This window comes from Chiloscyllium plagiosum, unplaced genomic scaffold (assembly GCF_037043375.1).
Source record: "Chiloscyllium plagiosum isolate Xiang-an unplaced genomic scaffold, Cpla_swu_hap1 HiC_scaffold_1, whole genome shotgun sequence".
NCBI classification, from domain to species: domain Eukaryota; kingdom Metazoa; phylum Chordata; class Chondrichthyes; order Orectolobiformes; family Hemiscylliidae; genus Chiloscyllium; species Chiloscyllium plagiosum.
The window spans coordinates 16375386-16397344 of NW_028270139.1; the positions used below are offsets into that span (position 1 = coordinate 16375386).

The window sequence follows — 21959 nt, forward strand, 5'->3', positions numbered from 1 at the left end:
GGTGCGCCAGCTGAATAAATGATCTGCCGACTCTAATTCCACTTGCCAGTTCCTCGTTCATACCCTTACAGGTTACAGCACTTCAGGTACAGATCCTGATCCCTTTCAAATTGGTTGAATATTTCTGCCTCGAACACCAAACTGAGGAGTGAATTCCAACCACTGGGTGCAAATGTTTTTATAATTTGTCCCATTCATCCTTTCACAATTCACCAACAATCTTTCTGGGCAGCGCGTCTGATGGGAGGTACTACACATGCCGTCCAGTCGTGGAAACTTCTAATGCACACGGATGTCGGAAATCTGCACAGCAGAATAAATATTGCGGGGAGCATCACAACTTTGTGCTCCTGGCAGCTCACCTCTGCACGAGGAGAAACTCAAATCATGATCCTCATTATTTTGCAACCCCAATTAAGTCACACCTCAGCCTCCTCCAATCGAAGGAAACTAACCATCGCTTATCCAATCTTTCCTCATAGCTGCAATTTTGAAGCCATGACAACATTCTTGTAAATCTCCCTAACCACTCTTATATAATTCCAGATTACATCCCTGATGTTTTTATTCAGTAGCTCACCCAATGAATGAAAACAATCAAAAGTCATCTTTAACACCTTCTTTACATATTGTGCCATTTTCGCTGTAAACACACATTCTCAGGTCTGTTATGGCCCTCTTAACACTTCCATTTATTGTGTATTCCCTTGCTTTTGTTGCTGTCCCCAAATGCATTCCATCGAATGTCTCTGCCAGTTTTCCACCCACTGAATCAAAGTACTGATATCATCATGTAGTCAACAGCCAGGCCCATTTACTGTCAACTCCCCAACAAATGTTTGCGTTGTCTGCAAATTTCCCCTTCATGCCTCCCACATTTAAGTCTGAATCATTAGTACATATCACAAATAACAAAGGATTCAACACTGAGCCCTGTGGAACACCCACTCAGAATGATAAAAATATCCGTTGGCCATTCCCTTTCATTTTCTGTCACTGAACCAATTTCGAATTCAACTTGACACATTCTCCCTGTACCCCTTGGTTTTAATTTTTATGACTGGTTTATCATATGGGGCCTTGACAAATGACCTAGTAAAATACCTGTAAGTAACATCTCTCGCACAACTGCCATCCATTTTCCTACAACACCAGGTTGCAGTCCAACAGGTCTATTTGGAAGCACTAGCTTTCAGAATGCTGCTGATAAAGGAACAACGCTCCAAACGCTAGTGCTTCCAAAGAAACCTGTTGGTCTATAACTTGGTATTGTGTGATTTTTAAGTTGCCAGTCCACCCCAGTCCAACACCAGCACCTCCAAGTCATCAATTTTCCTTGTTACCTTTTCAAAAAAGTTAAACTCAGTTAGTTTGGTATGAACTTCCCATAACAAATCAATGCTGACTCTCCCTGATTAATCCATGTCTTTTCCAAGTAAAAGGTAATCCTACTTTTCAATATTGATTCTGACAATTTGCCCAACGCTGGGATTAGATTGATTGGCCTGCAATTATGTACGCTATCCATCCTATCCTTTTTGAATAAGGGTAGAAAGTTAACTAACCTCCAATCCTTTGGTTTTTCACCCATATTTAGTGAGAACTGAGCCTTGAGAATTGTATCCTTTTTTGCATGTTGAATTTTCTCATTCTTCTAACCAAATGGAATATTTTTACACATCCATGCATTAAACTTAAGTCTGCCCTATCAACCTTCCTGTCTATGACTTCTTGACGTCTATCACAATATCCCATGATGCAAAGTTATCTTTCCAAATGGTTAAATGTTTGTCTCGATTTTAGATCAGGAGCTTTGGACTGATTTGGGGGTCAGGCCAAGTGAATGTAGGGAGAGCTAAAATTAGCTTCTGGGCAGAGAGCCTGACTTGGGACTCCAGCCCTATTTAAAGTTTCAGAAGGAAGGATAAAACAGAAAACAGAAAACATCCTTCCTGCTCTCAGTCTCACTCCTTTCACTCTCCATGGCCACTCATAACTCCTATCTTGCCTCAAGCCGTCTATCTATTTCTTCTGGATTCTCATACATACCTTTATGCTTAACTACCCATCTCCCATGACTCCCTGATGCCCCATATGCTCCTTAACAACCCTGTGGCCTTTATAGATTCTATGCCAAAGGTAGACAGGCTGACATTTCATTTAGATAGCCAGGGCTAAAAAAGCAGGGCTGAGTGGGCCCTTATATGGCTGGCTTACCATGCAGCCATTTAATACTCGCCATTCATTATTTGGCCTGAGGCGTGACTTCCATCCCTATGAAGGAGGAAGTCCATTCTCTGAGAGTTGCCAGTCAATCAAATGACTCCAGGTGTCTGGTCCTAGTAGCACCTACTGGAGAACTGGCCTCCTCTGGGACAGTGGCAAAGCCTGAGGGAAGAAGCCGACTTTGAGGCTGGAAGTTGCCAGCAGTGCAAGGATGATGGGTGATGGGGGTGGGCCAGAGTAGACGGGGTGGGAGGAATACCTTAAGTGGGCCTCCAAGTGCCACAGGTCACCCAAAAAGCATGGGCCCGTCTTTCTCGACTACCAACTTATCACATTTCACTGGATGAGCTAGTCAATTGCTGGAGACCACCCTTGGTTGAGGTAACATTGCAGTGTGGGCCAGTAGGTCCACACTGGTTAACACTTCACCCCTGAGTGCCTGTAAGATTCAAGTCCTTGATACTGACACTCAGTACGAAAGGTCAAATCACTGAACCTACTCATTCCTGAAATGAAAGCATGATGTTGGAAAATATTTGGTTTTATGATAAGAAAGTAAACATTTAAGGAATGGTATTATCGAAAATGGTGATAAAAACATTGCCCTTGCCAAATCATATCTTAACACCATTCAACAGCTCAGAAATTTTCAAGATTAACAACTATATAAAAATGAAGGTATAATTCCTAAAATATGATTAAAGTTTTAATTTTATTTTGGTTGTCAGGTATGTCAAATTAACATTGTTCTTCAGTCTTATTGGACGATGAAGGACTTAAAAGAGTGACAATGTTGGCCCTGTTTCTTTGAAGCTTTTTTTATAGCCGACGACATATTCAATGGTACATACCCATTCCTTGTAGTGCAGAGAACAAAACTTCTGCATCTTCAGCAGGGTTAAAGTCTGCTGCTGGAAAAATTGTCCCTTGATTCTGTGAAACAAAATGAAAATTGCCAGCTAATTTAAATGAAAGAGCTTGGGCAACACAGTACAAAGTGGAAGGCCATGACAATTATTGAACAGTGCACTCATTATATATTCAGCTCTTATTTTATCTTTTCCTGCGAATGTCAAAATTTATATAAGCTTGTTCGTTTCGCATTTTTTATAGATATATATGTGATTAAGATAATCATTAAATGGAACAAAATGTATTTCATGAACATCGCTATATGAAAGTGCACTTTTGAAAGTTGTTTCCTATATCTTTATACCTTAATTATTTGCAAGTGAGAGAGGCAGGTTCATGTGTGCAAGGAGTTGAAGCTTCTAAATATGATGTTAATTTCAAGATGCCAAATCATCCTGCCTACTTATAAATTTTTCCTGGGTAGGTTCACATGCAAGCAAGTGAGCTTCAACAAATCTGTTGGCATGGGTAGGAGTTTATTATGGTAGGAGTTTATCTTTATTTTTGACAATGGATTCTGGCATTCAATATTCTGCTAATATTGATTTTCTGAATTGTGTGGAAATTGCCAGTGTCAATGAGGTGAGTGCACAGTGGAGATATGTCTTCAGGAAAGCTGCCACACTAGAAAGCCTTTGATCAGCGAGTCTGAACAGCTCCGTCCATAGGCAGGTTGGAGGTTGATGCTCACTGCACTCCATCTCAGAGTGTCTTCGAGATTTGAGAGCTTTTTTTCCACCTGTTTTTCACTTCCTTTATCCTTGACCAGAAACTCAACTGGACTAGCGTGATAGATGCTATGGCCTTCAGAGCAGATATAGGCTGGACATTCTATTCTGCGCAACTCACCTTCTAACCATCCGAGCCTGTCCATCATCTGCAAGGCACAAGTCAGGAATGTGATGGAAAACAGTCCACTTGCCTGGTTTCCCCAGCACTCAGGAAGGAAAACACCATTGAGGACAATATTGTCTACTTGACTGGAACCACTTTCTCTGAAACATTCACTGCTTTGCCAATCAATGTGCAGTGAACTGTAACAAGATTCACTGCAGTAACTCACCAAAGCACCATTGAAAGGATCTTCCAAATCTGTGACCTGTGACCAAAGGCAGCAGATTCACAGAGACTGGTCTGAAAGCTCCTCTCCAAGCCACACACTGGCTATACTCCAAGCCACACACTGGCTATACTATACTGACCAGGAACTATATACCTTTTCTCTGCCATCATGGGTTCAAAATCCTGGAACTTCTTCCCTCATAACTCTATGGCCATACCTAGACAACACTGACTGCTGCGGTTCAAAAGAGCAGCTCACCACTACTTTCTGAAGGGCAATTAGAGATAAATACCAACTCCTGAGCTGGCCAACAATGCCCACACGTTATGAAAGGATAAAAAAACTCATCTTCAGCTGGAATTCCCTACTGCCATGGACAGTATTCAACGTGGGTTGGAAGCAGCATATGCAACTTTACTTTGCATCACCGATGAGGAGAAAAGGAGCAGTAACACCAGCGCAAATAACAGCAGCCACCTTCTCCTCAGCAACATTCTGCTGCGCAGGAAAGAGGGACTGAACACCAAAATCCTGTTCCAAGATGGGGAGGCCTCTAACATGTGAGCCATGGGCAGAGGTAAACTCTCTTCACATGTGTGAGTACCAGAGTCTTCCGTAGGATCAAGCTTCCATGGCATCTCCTCAGTACTCTCCTGGAACTAGACTTCCATCCCAGGGAATAGGTGGGCACACATTGCCAAAGGACATTAAGGTGCCAGTTGCCTGGGAGGGCCTTCCAAATCCTTCAAACCCCTTCCCCATTGCTGTCTACCTCTTCATAAGGTGAATTCATGTGATAGAAGAGAAGGAAAATGTTCATTAGGGATGAATGTGAGTCCTGGTTGAAAGGGCAGGAGGATAATTGGGGTATGAATGGTGGCTGTTCAGAGGGGAATGTGAGGATATGCTTGTAATGAGTGAAGCTGTATGGTTTGCTGATCTGAGAATCCTTACATCAGAAAATGCTGGGGAAGTCAGTATGTGGGGCTTGACACCTGAAAGTGTAAAACCACTCACAATTTCCACCCTCCTGTGGTGCTGGATGCGTTCAGTGTACTCCCTCCAGGTTTGAGGGACAATACATCTGCTAATAATTTCCTCGTCCACTTCCATCCATAACTGCTTAGCTTTCCAGGCTGGCCTCTCCCTTTCATCTTTAGGAGAACTCACCTCAATGCAATTTCTCAAATTCTGCAGCAGGCCTCCCTGGTAAAGGGAAAGCCTTTCCTGGGAAAAGAATAGTCTTTTCTGGCCTTCTCTCAATTCTTGTGGTTTCTGCAGTTTCAATAATCCATGTACCAGTTCAATCATTCTATACACAGCTAAGGTCCCTTCATTTAGAAATTCTACCTTTGACAGATCTGGCATGTCAGCCTACCACTCTCTCTGATTGGCCAGGACAGCTAGATACAGGTAGGCTAATACAATGCCTAAGTTCATGAGACTCAGCAAAGCACTTTGAAACTGCAAGTGTGTACCTGACTCACCGTATGTTCAATCCTTTCAGAAATAACCATCATTTAAAATTCTTCCATTATAGGAAACTGTTGGATTTATTTTTATTTGCAAAAGGAAGTATTAATATTTTACTTTCCCAATAGCAGCATAATCCATTAATTCAGAAATTATCTTAAAACGTTATTTGACATTCAGTTTACTACCAGATAAAAAATCTTACATATGATATTACCACATTACTGGAGAGTGCATATTCTTCTGCTGAAGATTACAAATTGTAAAATTAACAATCAAACTTTCCAATGTAATCATGTATCTATTTATATGAATGAGTTTCTAAACCAAAGTGGTCTTAGGATGTGGATATGTGGCTGGATAGGCCAATATTTATGACCTATCCTGATTACGTTTGAGAAGGTGATGGTGAGCCATTATAGTCTAAACAATCTATGAACATATCAAATATGAACTGAAGTGAACCGTTAGGCCCTTGAGATTATTCTGCTATTAAATAAGATGATGGCTGATCTGTTTGTATTTCGTTTTCCATATTCCCATCCATTCCCAATAACCCTTGGTTTCCTTGCCTAATGAGAACCTATCTGAATCTTTCTTAAAATATCAAAATCTCCACCTCCACTGCCTTCTGGGGCAGAGTACTCCATCACCCTATAAGAGACAAAGAATTCTTGTTCTTTCTGTTGTAAAAAGGTGACCCTTTGTTTTAAAACAATGTGCCTAGTTCTGGACGGACCCACAAAGGGAAATATCTTTTCTACATTCATTACGGAAAGGTCATTCAGGCCCCCAAACAGTAGCCTGGATGTAGTGTGTAAGTTGAATAAGGAGCTGAAATGGGTCTGTCGCAAAGATATTACGACAGTTGTTATGGGGGATTTCAACATGCAGGTAGACTGGGAGAATCAGGATGGTACTGGACCCCAAGAAAGGGAGTTTGTGGAGTGCCTCCGAGATGGATTCTTAAAACAGCTTGTGCTGGAGCCTACCAGGGAAAAAACAATTCTGGATCTGGTGTTGTGCAACGAACCGGATTTGATCAGGGACCTCGAAGTAAAGGAGCCATTAGGAGGTAGTGACCACAATACAATAAGCTTTAATCTGCAGTTTGAAAGGGAGAGGGTAGAATCGGAAGTGGCAATACTTCATTTGAATAAGGGGAACTATGGAGCTATGAGGGAAGAGCTGGCCAAAGTTCAATGGTGCAATAACCTAGCAGGGATGGTAGTGGAACAACAACAGTAGGTATTTCTGGGTATAATGCAGAAGATGCAGGATCAGTTCCTTCCAAAAAGGAAGAAAGATCCTAAGGGGAGGCAGGGGTGGCCGTGGCTGACGAGGGAAGTTAAGGACCATATAAAGACAAAAGGGAAAAAGTATAACATAGCAAAGATGAGTGGGAAATCGGTGGACTGGGAAGCTTTTAAAGAACAGCAGAGGATAACTAAAAAGGAAATACGCAAAGAAAAAATAAGGTACGAAGATAAACTGAACAAAAAGATAAAGGAGGATAGTAAAGGCTTTTTTAGGTATGTGAAAAGAAAAAAAGGTTAAAACTAAAATTGGGCCCTTGAAGACAGAAATGGGCGAATTTATTACAGGGAACGAAGAAATGGCAGAAGAGTTGAATTGGTACTTTAGATCTGTCTTCACTGGGGAAGACATGAGCAATCTCCCAGATGTAATAGTGGCTGAAGAACCTGAACTGAAGGGAATTTATATTAGGCAGGAAATGGTGTTGGAGAGACTGTTAGGTCTAGAGGCTGATAAGTTCCCGGGACCTGATGGTCTGTATCCCAGGGTACCGAAGGAGGTGGCTCTAGAAATCGTGGATGCGTTGATGATCATCTTCCAATGTTCTATAGATTCAGGATCAGTTCCTGCGGATTAGAGGGTGGCTAATGTTTTCCCACTTTTTAAGAAAGGAGGGAGAGAGAAAACAGAGAATTATAGACCAGTTAGTCTGACCTCAGTGGTGGGAAAAATGCTGGAGTCAATTATAAAGGACGAAATTACGACACATCTGGATAGCAGTAATAGGATAGGTCAGAGTCAGCATGGATTTATGAAGGGGAAATCATGCTTGACTAATCTTCTGGAATTTTTTGAGGATGTAACTCTGAAGATGGACAAGGGAGATCCAGTGGATGTAATATACCTGGACTTTCAGAAAGCCTTTGATAAAGTCCCACATAGGAGGTTAGTGAGCAAAATTAGGGCGCATGGTATTAGGGGCAAAATACTGACTTGGATGGAAAATTGGTTGGCTGACAAGAAACAAAGAGTAAACGGCTCCATTTCGGAATGGCAGGCAGTGACCAGTGGTGTGCCGCAGGGATCAGTGCTGGGGCCACAGCTTTTTACAATGTATATTAATGATATAGATGAAGGTATTAAAAGTAATATTAGCAAATTTGCTGATGACACAAAGCTGGGTGGCAGGGTGAAATGTAAGGAGGATGTTAGGAGAATACAGGATGGCCTGGACGGATGCATGGCAGATGCAGTTCAAGTGGATAAATGTGTGGTTAGGAAGGCAGATTACTACCTAAATGGAGTCAAGTTAGGTAAAGGGGCAGTACAACAAGATCTAGGTGTTCTTGTACATCAGTCAATGAAAGCAAGCATGCAGGTACAGAAGGCAGTGAAGAAAGCTAATAGCATGCTGGCCTTCATAACAAGAGGAATTGAGTATAGAAGCAAAGAGGTCCTCCTGCAGCTGTACAGGGCCCTGGTGAGACCGCACCTGGAATATTGTGCACAGTTTTGGTCTCCAAATTTGAGGAAAGACATTCTGGCAATTGAGGGATTGCAGCGTAGGTTCACAAGGTCAATTCCCGGAATGCCAGGACTATCTTACGCTGAAAGATTGGAGTGACTGGGCTTGTATATGCTTGAGTTTAGAAGGCTGAGAGGGGATCTGATTGAGACGTATAATTAAAGGATTGGAACTCTGGAGGCAGGAAGCATGTTTCCGCTGATAGGTGAGTCCCAAACCAGAGGACACAGTTTAAAAATAAGGGGTAGGCCACTTAGAACAGAGTTGAGGAGAAACGTCTTCACCCAGAGAGTGGTAGGTGTGTGGAATGCTCTGCCCCAGAAGGGTGTGGAGGCCAAGTCTCTGGATACTTTCAAGAAAGAGTTGGATAGAGCTCTTAAGGATAGTGGAATCAAGGGTTATGGGGATAAGGCAGGAACAGGATACTGATTGAGGATGATCAGCCATGATCATAATGAATGGTGGTGTTGGCTCGAAGGGCAGAATGGCCCACTCCTGCACCTATTGTCTATTGTCTATTATCTTACACATTTCAATCAAGTCAACTTCATTCTTCTAGATGTCAGTGGAGGTAAGCCCAGCCAGTGTAATGCCTCTTCATAAAACAACCTGCTTATTCCATGGGAGGGAATTCCCAGCTTTGGTCCAGTGACAGTGAACGAACAGAAATATAATTCAAAGTCAATATCGTGCATGACTTGGAGGGACATGTTCAGGTGATGGCATTTCAATGTGCTTACTGCCTTTGTTCTTCAAGGAAGTGGAGTTTGCTGTTGAAGATGCCTTCTTGGTTGTTGCAGTACACCTATAGATGGCATACATATTAGCTATGATACACTGGTGCTGGAGGGATTGAATGTTTGAACTGGTGGATGGGGTACCAATCAAACAGGTTGATTTGTTCTGGATGATATTGAGCTTCTTGAGTTTTGTTAAAGGCAAGTGGAGACTAATTCATCACACTCCTGACTTAAGCCTTGTAGATGGAAAATCAGGGGTAAGCTGCATGTTGCACAATTCCTTATCTATGGCATGGTTTTCTAACCACAGTATTTATATGTAGGTCCACTTTAGTTTCTTGTTAATGGTAGCTCCGTAGGCTGTTGTCATTCAGAGAATCAACAATGCTATTGCCGTTCAACAGCAAAGGGGGTGCTTAGATTCTCTCTTGTTGGAGATGGTCATTGCCTGGGGCTTAAGTGGGCCAAATGTTACTTGACACTCATCAACTCAAGCCTGAATGATGTCTAATTCTTACTAAATGCTTCAATATCTGAATGGTAACGTATTGTGCATTTGCCAATGAAAATCCCCATTTCTGATTGCATTATGGAAGGAAGGTCATTGACAATGCAGCTGAAAATGATTAGGCCTAGAACACTGGCCTAAAGGAACTGCTGCAGTGATATCCTAGGCCTGGGATGATAGGCCTCCAACAATCCCAATCAACTTGCGTTGTCCTAAGTATAACACACATTAGTGGAGAGATTCCCCACCCCAACCCGATTCCTGCTGACTTCAATTTTACTAGGGTTTCTTAATGCCATACTTGGTCAAATGCTGCCTTATTACTCATGGCAGCCACTCCCACATGACATCCAGAATTATTGTGCCCTTGTTTGGAACAATGTTGTAATGACATCTAGAATCAAGTGGAATCGAATTTATATTTGAATATGGTGTAGGGAAATAATTCCAGTAGGGAATTTAAGTCACCAAATAATACATAAAAGTAGAACTTGCAGCTGCATTGATGATCTGCTGGAAATGATAAAGAGAAAATATCTATCAATGTATTTTTTCCTGTTTCAAACATTAGGCATTGATTAGAGCATCTCCTTCATTTTTCCCTTTGACTAACAGGATGGTAGTACAAATTCAACCTGCAATTTATCTTTCCAGGATTTATTGGTATTTGAATTAAGTAGAGTTGGACCTAATGTGGACTGAATATTTGTTTTCCACAAGTGCGTAATTCACTGACTGTGGCAGGATTTCTGGGAGATCAATTCAACTCTCTCTCTGAGATATCCCTGACTGATTGCAATGTTTAGAAGACATTTAGTTAAATAAATGTATAGGGAAATGTTTGGAGGGAAATGGGCCAAACACAGGAGGGTGGGACTAGTATAGTTTGGGATTATGGTTGGCATGGACTGGCAAGATCAAAGGATCTGTTTCCATGCTGTATGACTGTATGACTTTATGATTGATAACTGGCAAAAGGAATTGAGTGAAATTAGTACCTCTCCCTCCATTCTCTCACCAATATGTTACAGTGTGGCTGTGAAAAGCTAATGGAAATGATTATGTTGCTATTTTCAGCACTTGTTCCCAAAGAACATATTTTCATTCACTAAAAACAAAAGTTTTGAAGTGATGGCTTTCATATAGAGTCAAACAGCACAAAAGTAGACCCTTTGGTCCTATACTAAGCCATGGCAACCACAATTGCGAACTGAACTAGTCCCATCTGCCTGTGCTTGGCTCCTATCCTTCCAAACATTTCTTATTCATGTACTTACGTAATTGTCTTTGAAACTTAAATGTCTGAGAAAGTTTACCAGTGACTTGTAACTGTATTGGCATCCACCATTTCCTCAGAAAATTCATTTCTTACATGAGCCTCTCTCTGTTAAAAAAAAGTGTCCCCTTGTCTTTTTCAAATCTTTCTCCTCTCAGTCTACCCACACTCTCCTTATAACTCAAACCCTCCATTCCCAGCAACATCCTGGTAAATCTCTATGAACCCTCTCCAGTTTAATGATATACTTCCTATAACAGGGCAATCAGTTTTGGACATAGTACCCCAGAAGTCCTGTACAACCTCAACATAACAATATGCCACTTCTGTACTCAATGGTCTGAGTAATGAAGGCAAGCATACTAAACACCTTCTTAACCACTCTATCCATATCATTCTAAGTATTTCATTTTTTCTTGTAAGATGGCCAAAAGCCCTATGAAATCTCACACAATTAATGAAATCAAACTGACATCAATGAATAACTTTAAGTGAGAAAGAGAGTTGGATGCAATGATCAGAAAATAGAACACTGCAATGAATCATTGTTTATAAACTAGAAAGGTTTGCAGTAAAGCAATGTGCAGAGTTGAGTACACCACTGGTTTTGTAAGGCTGCTCTGTCAACCATGTTGTTGATTTTGAGCACTGTGGTCAAATTGAGATTTGGCTGAATCAGAATTAGATTAGATTACCTGCAATATGGAAACAGGCCCAATAAGTCCATACCGACCTTCTGAAGAGTAACCCACCCAGACCCATTCCTCATATGTACCCCTGAGTAATGGACAACTTAGCATGGCCAATTCACCTAATCTGCACATCTTTGAATTGTGGGGGGAAACCGGAGCAAACCCACGCAGACATGGGGAGAACGTGCAAACCACACAGACAGTTGCCCGAGGCTGGAATTGAACCCGGGTCCCTGGACCTGTGAGGCAGCAGTGCTAACCACTGGGCCACCGTGCTGCCCCGTTAGCTTTGTGTTCAAGTGTGTATCACGCACACAAAAATACTCAATTAATATGTTGGGGTCAATTACACTTTGTTCTATGTCCCTTTAAATGAATCTATCTAATTCAATTTCAATGAGATATATTCCCTGATAGACCAGAGAAGGAAACAGGTTCAATGGGAGATTTTGTTAAACTTTGCTAATAGATAAGCAAATAATGACTGCACATATTTTCTGTAAAATCCAATGCTTAAACTTTCTGGGTTAATGCGGGATTCTAAGCAATTTTTACTATTCCTATGGAAGTATTTTCAGAACAAACTTTTCCGAAAGACTTTTGATTATTCTTAAGTATTCAACGTATGTTATTTTTACAAGGATAAATTGGAAAAATCTCCCATGCAGCATTAACAGCTATCATCAGACTTTTCAATAAAGATGCCAGGAACATGTCAAGAACCCAATGGGACACTCACATGCATGGTACTGATGTACCACTGCCTGAACTAATTATGTGAGTTATGACATGGATGATGAAAATAACATCTGTTTCTGATACTGGCATATGGATTAATTGAAAGCCACTGACATAAATACTTGTCACTACCAGTTACAAAGGATATTGCCATTACACAGAGCAATATAGCATAGAAGAGAGAGAGAATTTTCTTGCAAAAAACACTTACCATTTGGCCACAATACATATTGAAGATTCCTTGCCTCAAGTTGACACGTCTGTAATATAATCAAACTGGAATGACAAATGTGACTCTGACCTTGCAAACAATTTAAATGGCTCATTTAATTTACATAAAATGGTCACACCATGAATAAATTGTGTGTCCAATCAAAAGGTAGATGCTCTCTACGTGATGGATGACGACCCATGAACTATGAGATTTGTTCTGCAAACTGTGCTCTGTAATATTGATTGGTTTGCTTAGTTACACAATAATCATATCACAAAATGTCATATTAGCATTCTGGCAAATATACACTTCACGTCCGATATTGTACAGCCATAAGAAGGTTGTACTGCTCATGTCAAAGAACAGCTCAAATATTAATTTAAAAGATTGAAGGGAAATAGGTTACTCATTTCAAATGTACCTGGAGTAAAATAACCCTAGAAGTCCACGTATAAGTTAATCGTTGAAGCTTAGAAAAATCCTTTCAATAATGAAGGTTGACTTTTATGCCAGATAGAAAATGTGTTAAACCAAACAACACCAAAGGATATAATGAGATTTTGTGTCATCTCCAGCAGGAGTCATTGAGAAAATGTAAACTGTTTAATATTAAGTGGGAAGCTTGCAAAGCCAAACCAGTCTTTTTTGGCAATGTATATTATTTTCAACATCTATTTGATAAATAAAGCTTGTTCTAGTGCTGTACAATAGACATTTGTACCAACATAAAATAAAATAAATCACTTTCTAGCCATACTGCACTAACTAACTAAGGAGGAAAAAATTACTATACATCATTTTGGAGACACAGAATGCAATCTTTTATTCCGTGAGAGAGGAGCCCCACTTTCCTGTGATGTGGAACTCTTCAGTCGGTGACAGCATTAAACAAACATTCCTACAGTACAGGTGAAAGATACTCGCAATGCCCAAGTGCTGTATGTGAACCTTATGCATTGACCTACTGTGTGGAGTCCAAATCCTAACTTCAAGACCACATGATGCAATATCACAAACCAATCTCATTAATGGCTGTGATTCACAAGCAATGTATGGCAGCCTAGTCACCCTAGTCACTAAAGTAGCAATCATACTATGGGTCTGAGTGGGATGTCTGGTTTGTGCACTTTAGGTAGTCCATAGATTCTGGGGGTGTTGTTGCTTTCAGGTTTCAATCTTTGTCGGTCAAACCTGGCTATCTGTCCGTTTTTTTTGTAGGTTCCTCAGTGTGTTGTTTATCCTATTGGCGAGCTGTGGGTTGGGGTCAAACTCCCTCTTTTGGTAGGTGTTGGTATCTGCAAGTAGTTGTTGCGCTTTTTGGATGTAGTCTGCTTTGCCCAGGATGACCGTCATTCTGCCTTTGTATCACTACCAGGGACACCATCACACAAACTGGCTAAAGAACTGCAGCAGAAACTGAAACACCTGCTCAGCAGATCCAGACACTATACAATCAACACAGGAATTCTTGGACATCATCAGAAATATACACATAGACCAGGAAGAAACCATGGTCTCATTCGATGTAATGGCACTGTTCACCTCTATCGACAAAACCCTAGCCAGAGAAACAATAGCCAAACTGCTGGACATACAGAACAGACAACAGGACATTGAACCTATCAGCAAAGACGGCACACTCAAACTACTGGACCTGTGCCTCACAACACACTTCACATTCAACAACCAAATATATGAACAAATCAACGGTACATCATGGGCTCACCGATCTCTGGACTCATAGCAGAAGCAGTAATGCAAAGATTAGAACAAGCAGACTTACTACAAATTCAACCCAAACTCTGTCAGATATGTGGATGACACCTTTGTAATCATTAAAAACACAGAAATAGAGAACACACACCGGATCATCAACGCCGCACTCACAGGAATCCGATTCACTAGAGAGGAAGAAAAGGACAACCAACTCCCATTCCTAGACGTGATGGTACAGAGAACACCTAACGGAGAATTCACCGCAAAAGTATACAGGAAAACCACACACACAGACCAAGTCCTGAACTATGAAAGCAACCACCCCAACACACACAAAAGAAGTTGCATCAGGACACTGTTCAAAAGGGCAACAACACCACAGAACCACAACAACGAGCACCCGAGCTACAAATCTTCACCCAAACTTTGAACATCATTTTCCCTTGCAGCCCGCATGCCAACTAGCCCTGTACTCAATGGTGAAAGGCATCTAGAGCCATATTGAGATGAAATAAAATGAAGTTCTAAATGTTTATAATAGCCTTCTTTTTATCAAAAAGTCCCATTTATGACAGAACCATGGGTTGAGGAAAGCAATTAAGTATGAATATCGACACGATGTTAGTCTTTATACCAATGTCAACAAACAGCCATTGTAATTAGATCAAACTTTTAAAATAACTTCACTGATACAGGCAGCCTTCTTTTTTGGAGATTTGGGTATTACAATAATTTCACAACTTGAAAGTTAGCAGACCATGTCCTGAAAGAGCATTTACATCTATTCTAAACATCATAACTTCACATTGTGATTTCAGGCTCTAGCCACAGTGAAAACTCTACACTGAGTTCAACTAGCTTGCTAAGAACAAGTTTTCTTCATGTTTAAGTTTTCTTTGTCCCCTTTTCTGTATCAGTAAAAATGGGATCTGTCAAAAGTGGGAACTAGACACTGGATCTTGGTAGCATAATTTTGATGATCCATGGAGTGTCTCTAACTCTGTAGGTATACAAACTTAGTTGTCCTTCTTGTTGCAATGCACAGTTATGCAAGTATGTAATCAATCCATGTAAGTTGGAGCTTTTTTTTGTGGGCTACAGTGCAGCCTACACTCAGGGCAGGATATTTATTCCTGAGGCAGGTTGTGTGAGTCAGGAGATCGCCCAATCTGCCACACCCAGCCAATATTACTTCTTAAACCAAATATTCAGTCCAGTGAGAGTGGATGTAGAGTAGAGTTGGACAGCCTGACCCCATAAACAATTTAGAGGCTGCCTCAGAGGTTACCAAGTGCAGTGCAAGCCTGTTCACAAGTTTCCTTCGAATCCCAGTTTTTTCTTAAATTTTAAGTCTTCGGCTACCATCCCTCATACCTTATCATCTCTCACTAGCTCCCCATGTGACCACCTTGCGAACCCATGCTCCTCATCCTTAAATCCCATGCCTGCTTAATTGTCACTTGTGTCAACCCATGTCCCAATCCACTTCTGCCATCACACCACTATGCCATGTAACCAATATCCACCATTGACACATCTGAGGAATTATGTTGACATGAAATAAAATAAAGCTCTATGTATCTACTATAGCCTGTAACGTAACATAAAATACACAGCCTTTCATGAAAGCTCATTAAAAAGTTTTAGATTTGCACTCATTATCCCACATCAAAAACAGCTAAAAATAGCTGATAGCTTTGTCAAAGAGCCTTTGAGCTGCCAAACAATGAACCTAACTCTGCCATAATAATAATAGAATGTGGAAAGCAACCAGTCATTAATAATGACAGGTCTTGGACAATTTCAACAAAAGGAGATTGTAATTGCCAGAACAGATTTTTTCAATTCTTACTGATGCAGGCGGTCTATTATTTATAAAGGACTGGGGATTTCAGTTTTTTAGATCACTGAGGGAGATGATCTTTTTAATAATTAAAGGACTCAGCATTTAAATAACTTCACAACTTGACAATTCTACAGATCTTATCAGTTCGTTACAAGCAGTTATATTTACTCTAAAAATCTGTGATTCTCACAGTGTAGACTGGGTTCGTGATTAAGCAAAAACAAGGACTATTTGAATATAATTTTTAGCTCAGGTGGCCCTGTTTAATCTGGGTTTCCCTTCTGTAAAAGTCACATACTGAGCTCATCCCTTCCCGTTGAAAGTGGACTCTATCGGAAAAAGTTTGCACACTGACAGCCTGCTAAAAATCTCTCACACCTGAGTCCAAATTATGTAACATTTGCTACAGTAGTACAATGCCCTACTTAATGAGAGCTCTTGTGCTAGTTGTGGTCCAGTTCAACTGTGAACATAAACACCTCAGAGAATACAAAAGCCACATATACAGAGGGCAACTTCTGTCACCAAATTGTCAATCTCTTACAATCCATGTAGAATCAAATTTTAGCATGGGTGGAGAACTGGCGAGTAGAAAAGTGTATGTGGTAGTGGGCACAGATCATCAGGATGTGTTTCTAACCTACACAAATTGGGCACTTAGTGTGGAAGCCATACAATTCTTGCAGCCAACAGAATCATCCAAATGAGTTTGCTAAAGAATATTTATGCAGTTTAATGCCCTGGTATTAAAGAAAGCCTGAAATGTGTGCAAAATCAGGGTCCTAGCTTATTTACTGCAATAGCCTTTGGGAAAAGTTATGAATTTGTTTGTTCAAGCAAAACTTGGATCATTTACCTGCTTGTGCAAACTTTTTCCGATAGAGTCCACTTTCAACGGGAAGGGATGAGCTCAGTATGTGACTTTTACAGAAGGGAAACCCAGATTAAACAGGGCCACCTGAGCTACTTTCAATTGACTGGTTTTACTTTTGCAGCATTAAAGGAACTAGAAGTAAAGTGATTAAGGGCAGCAGTGATGTTCACTGATGCAGGCAAGGGCGTTCTGATTCTAACAGGTCTTTCAGGTCTTGTTTCTGCAGGAGATGAAGTCTCTCTGAAAAAGACTCCCACAAAGATGCATATGATTTGCTGGTCTTTTATCTCCAAGAGGTTAAGGATTCCTGGTGTTGGGATCGTGTTCAAATAATGACCTGTGGCGAAAATAGCCTCCTTTAATCAGCAAGCACAAGCAGGACAAGTTTGAGGCGGCAATAGAATCCCAAAATACAGTTCTTGCAAGATCCCCTTTATACACAGTTCTTACATATATCAAAATTCCATTCACAAAGGTTTGAGGGGCTTCTGTCCTGGGAGACAGGAGGTGGGTTAAAATATGTACGAAGTGCTGACTGCTACTTCTGATGGGATTAAGAGTGCCTGTCTGGTCTGCTTGTATAATTAAGAGGTGTTAGTCCCTTTGTCTTTTAAATTAGTAAATGTTAGTAAAAATATGAGGCCTATATGCTCTAACTAAGTTAGAAAGTACTTAATAGAAGAATAAAGGATAGTAAACTGACTACGACAGCTGAATTGTGAGATTTGTTTACTATTTGCTGGTGTGAGTTTCATTCATTCATTCATGCACTTTCACTTGGGCGCTGTTTTGATAGTTTCTTAAAGAGATAATGACCCAGTTAAAAGGTATTTAACAAGTTCATGCTAATTGGGAAAACTGTTTAGTGTTCTATAATCTATTCAAGTTCGAGAGACAATTCAAGTTTGAGAGATAGTTGCCCTACTGTGTGAAGTCCAAATCCTGACCTCAAAACCATATGATGCAAAATCACAAATCCATCTCACTAATGGCTGTGATTCACAAGCAACATATGGCAGCCTGGGAAGAATCACCCTAGTCACTAAAATAACAATCATTTCCAAAGATCCCATATGGTGTTCACTTCACATCTTGGACCATAAAATATTGTGTAGCACTAAGGATGGTGAAGCTCCGTACTTTCGTTCTTGTAATTATAGCTAAAATGACATACAATCACACTGTTGATGATGTACAAAGAATATATATTTACAAATGTGAGAACATATTTATAACAAAGTTTCACCCGTACCATTATTGTGCCCTCAGAATTTCCTCTTCATTCTTTACCTCCCACTATGTCTCAGCATATCTTCATTAACACTGCTTGTGCCATGCTGCTTCTGATATGCTAGTGTCTGACTGCCTTCATGAACAGGTTGGCAGTTGTCACTTACTATCTTCTGTTTAGACCACAGACTGGCAACCCATCCCTACTCCAGTTTGGGTGGTGCGGCAGAAGATGAGCCCAGACCCTGTCGGTTGATGTCCAGCATCAGAGGCGGTGCGGGACCTATGTAGCGTGACTATCTCCAGCTCGGAGGTGACAGATGCAGAAGCAACAATGCCAGCAGCGGCAGAAAAGGAGCAAATTCCTCAGCGATGATGTCGGATGGCAGCCATTGAATGAGCAGAGAAGGTGAAGTCTATGAGAGGGAAAGATGAACTTTTGAAGCTGTTTCAGCTTCAGGACCATCAATTTAATATCAATTTATTCAGTATTTTGTAATTCATACAATCTATTCAGCAATTTATTCTGTAATCCAAAATGGTGCTGGAGTGTGGCAACATTATACACTTTTCACTGTACCTAGGTACAAGTGACAATATTAAATAAAGTTTGTGAGAAGATTTGTAGTTCAGGTGCTCGTTGTTGTGGTTCTGTTCGCTGAGCTGGAAATTTTTGTTGCAAACGTTTCGTCCCCTGTCTAGATGACATCCTCAGTGCTTGGGAGCCTCCTGTGAAGCGCTTCTGTGGTGTTTCCTCCGGCATTTATAGTGGCCTGTCCCTGCCGCTTCCGGTTGTCAGTTTCACCTGTCCGCTGTAGTGGCCGGTATATTGGGTCCAGGTCGATGTGTTTGTTGATGGAGTTTGTGGATGAGTGCCATGCTTCTAGGAATTCCCTGGCTGTTCTCTGTCTGGCTTGCCCTATCATGGTAGTGTTGTCCCAGTCGAATTCATGTTGCTTGTCGTCTGCGTGTGTGGCTACTAAGGATAGCTGGTCGTGGCGTTTCGTGGCTAGTTGATGTTCATGGATGCGGATCATTAGCTGTCTTCCTATTTGTCCTATGTAGTGTTTTGTGGAGTCCTTGCATGGGATTTTGTACACTACATTAGTTTTGCTCATGCTGGGTATCGGATCCTTCGTTCTGGTGAGTTGTTGTCTGAGAGTGGCTGTTGGTTTGAGCTGCTGTTATAAGTCCTAGTGGTCGCAGTAGTCTGGCTGTCAGTTCTGAAATGCTCCTGATGTATGGTAGTGTGACTAGTCCTTTGGGTTGCGGCATGTCCTCGTTCCGTTGTCTTTCTCTTAGGCATCTGTTGATGAAATTGAGCGGGTATCCGTTTTTGGCGAATATCTTGTACAGGTGTTCCTCTTCCTCTTTTTGCAGTTCTGGTGTGCTGCAGTGTGTTGTGGACCTTTTGAATAGTGTCTTGATGCAACTTCATTTGTGTGTGTTGGGGTGGTTGCTTTCATAGTTCAGGACTTGGTCTGTGTGTGTGGCTTTCCTGTATACCTTTGTGGTGAATTCTCCGTTAGGTGTTCTCTGTACCATCACGTCTAGGAATGGGAGTTGGTTATCCTTTTCTTCTTCTCTCGTGAATCGGATTCCTGTGAGTGTGGTGTTGATGATCCGGTGTGTTTTCTCTATTTCTGTGTTCTTAATGATTACAAAGGTGTCATCAACATATCTGACCCAGAGTTTGGGTTGAATTTGCAGTAAGACTGTTTGTTCTAACTTTTGCATTACTGCTTCTGCTATGAGTCCAGAGATGGGTGAGCCCATGGGTGTTCCGTTGATTTGTTCATATATCTGGTTGTTGAATGTGAAGTGTGTTGTGAGGCAGAAGTCCAGTAGTTTAAGTATGCCGTCTTTGTTAATAGGTTCAACGTCCTGTTGTCTGATCTGTATGTCCAGCAGGTTGGCTATTGTTTCTCTGGCTAGGGTTTTGTCAATAGAGGTGAACAGTGCCTTTACGTCGAATGAGACCCAAAAAGCACAACAACTACTTGCAGATACCAACACCTACCAAAAGAGGGAGTTTGACCCCACCCCACAGCTCACCAATAGGATAAAAAACACACTGAGGAACCTACAAAAAAAACGGACAGATAACCAGGTCGGACCTACAAAGAATGAAACCTGAAAGCAACAACACCCCCAGATTCTATGGACAACCTAAAGTGCACAAACCAGACATCCCACTCAGACCCATAGTATCACTACCAGGGACACCATCACACAAACTGGCTAAAGAACTACAGCAGAAACTGAAACACCTGATCAGCGGATCCAACAATCCATACAATCAACACAGGAATTCTTGAACATCATCAGAAATATACACATAGACAAGAAAGAAACTATGGTCTCATTTGACGTAACGGCACTGTTCACCTCTATTGACAAAACCCTAGCCAGAGAAACAATAGCCAACCTGCTGGACATACAGAACAGACAACAGGACGTTGAACCTATCAACAAAGACGGCATACTCAAACTACTGGACTTGTGCCTCACAACACACTTCACATTCAACAACCAGATATACGAACAAATCAACGGAACACCCATGGGCTCACCGATCTCTGTACTCATAGCAGAAGCAGTAATGCAAAGGTTAGAACAAACAGTCTTACCACAAATTCAACCCAAACTCTGGGTCAGATATGTTGATGACACCTTTGTAATCATTAAGAACACAGAAATAGAGAAAACACACCGGATCATCAACGTCGCACTAACAGGAATCCGATTCACGAGAGAGGAAGAAAAGGATAACCAACTCCCATTCCTAGACGTGATGGTACAGAGAACACCTAACGGAGAATTCACCACAAAGGTATACAGGAAAACCACACACACAGACCAAGTCCTGAACTATGAAAGCAACCACCCCAACACACACAAAAGAAGTTGCATCAAGACACTATTCAAAAGGTCCACAACACACTGCAGCACACCAGAACTGCAAAAAGAGGAAGAGGAACACCTGTACAAGGTATTAGCCAAAAACGGATACCCGCGCAATTTGATCAACAGATGCCTAAGAGAAAGACAACGGAACGAGGACATGCCGCAACCCAAAGGACTAGCCACACTACCATACATCAGGAGCATTTCAGAACTGACAGCCAGACTACTGCGACCACTAGGACTTATAACAGCAGCTCAAACCAACAGCCACTCTCAGACAACAACTCACCAGAACGAAGGACTCGATACCCAGCATGAGCAAAACTAATGTAGTGTACAAAATCCCATGCAAGGACCCCACAAAACACTACATAGGACAAACAGGAAGACAGCTAACGATCCGCATCCATGAACATCAACCATGAAACGCCACGACCAGCTATCCTTAGTAGCCACACACGCAGACGACAAGCAACATGAATTCGACTGGGACAACACTACCATTATAGGGCAAGCCAAACAAAGAACAGCCAGGGAATTCCTAGAAGCATGGCACTCATACACAAACTCCATCAACAAACACATTGACCTGGACCCAATATACCGGCCACTACAGCGGACAGCTGAAACTGACAACCGGAAGCGGCAGGGACAGGCCACTATAAATGCCAGAGGAAACACCACAGAAGCACTTCACAGGAGGCTCCCAAGCACTGAGGATGTCACCTAGACAGGGGACGAAACGTTTGCAACAAAAATTTC

The 21959-nt window shown here is 41.4% G+C and overlaps 1 protein-coding gene across 1 annotated transcript in view; it reads right to left on the reverse strand.

Annotated features, from left to right (window-relative positions):
• The window catches only part of LOC122555879 (annexin A10-like), an 84129-nt gene extending 71434 nt beyond the window's left edge, over positions 1–12695 (reverse strand). Inside the window, exons 1-2 of the mRNA XM_043702124.2 lie at positions 12622–12695; positions 3078–3159 (exon numbers count right to left, since the gene is read on the reverse strand). Coding sequence (XP_043558059.1) covers positions 3078–3159; positions 12622–12639 — 100 coding nt within the window. The 5' untranslated portion in view covers positions 12640–12695. The remainder of the gene's footprint in view (positions 1–3077; positions 3160–12621) is intronic.
• Between the last annotated feature and the right edge of the window lie 9264 nt (positions 12696–21959).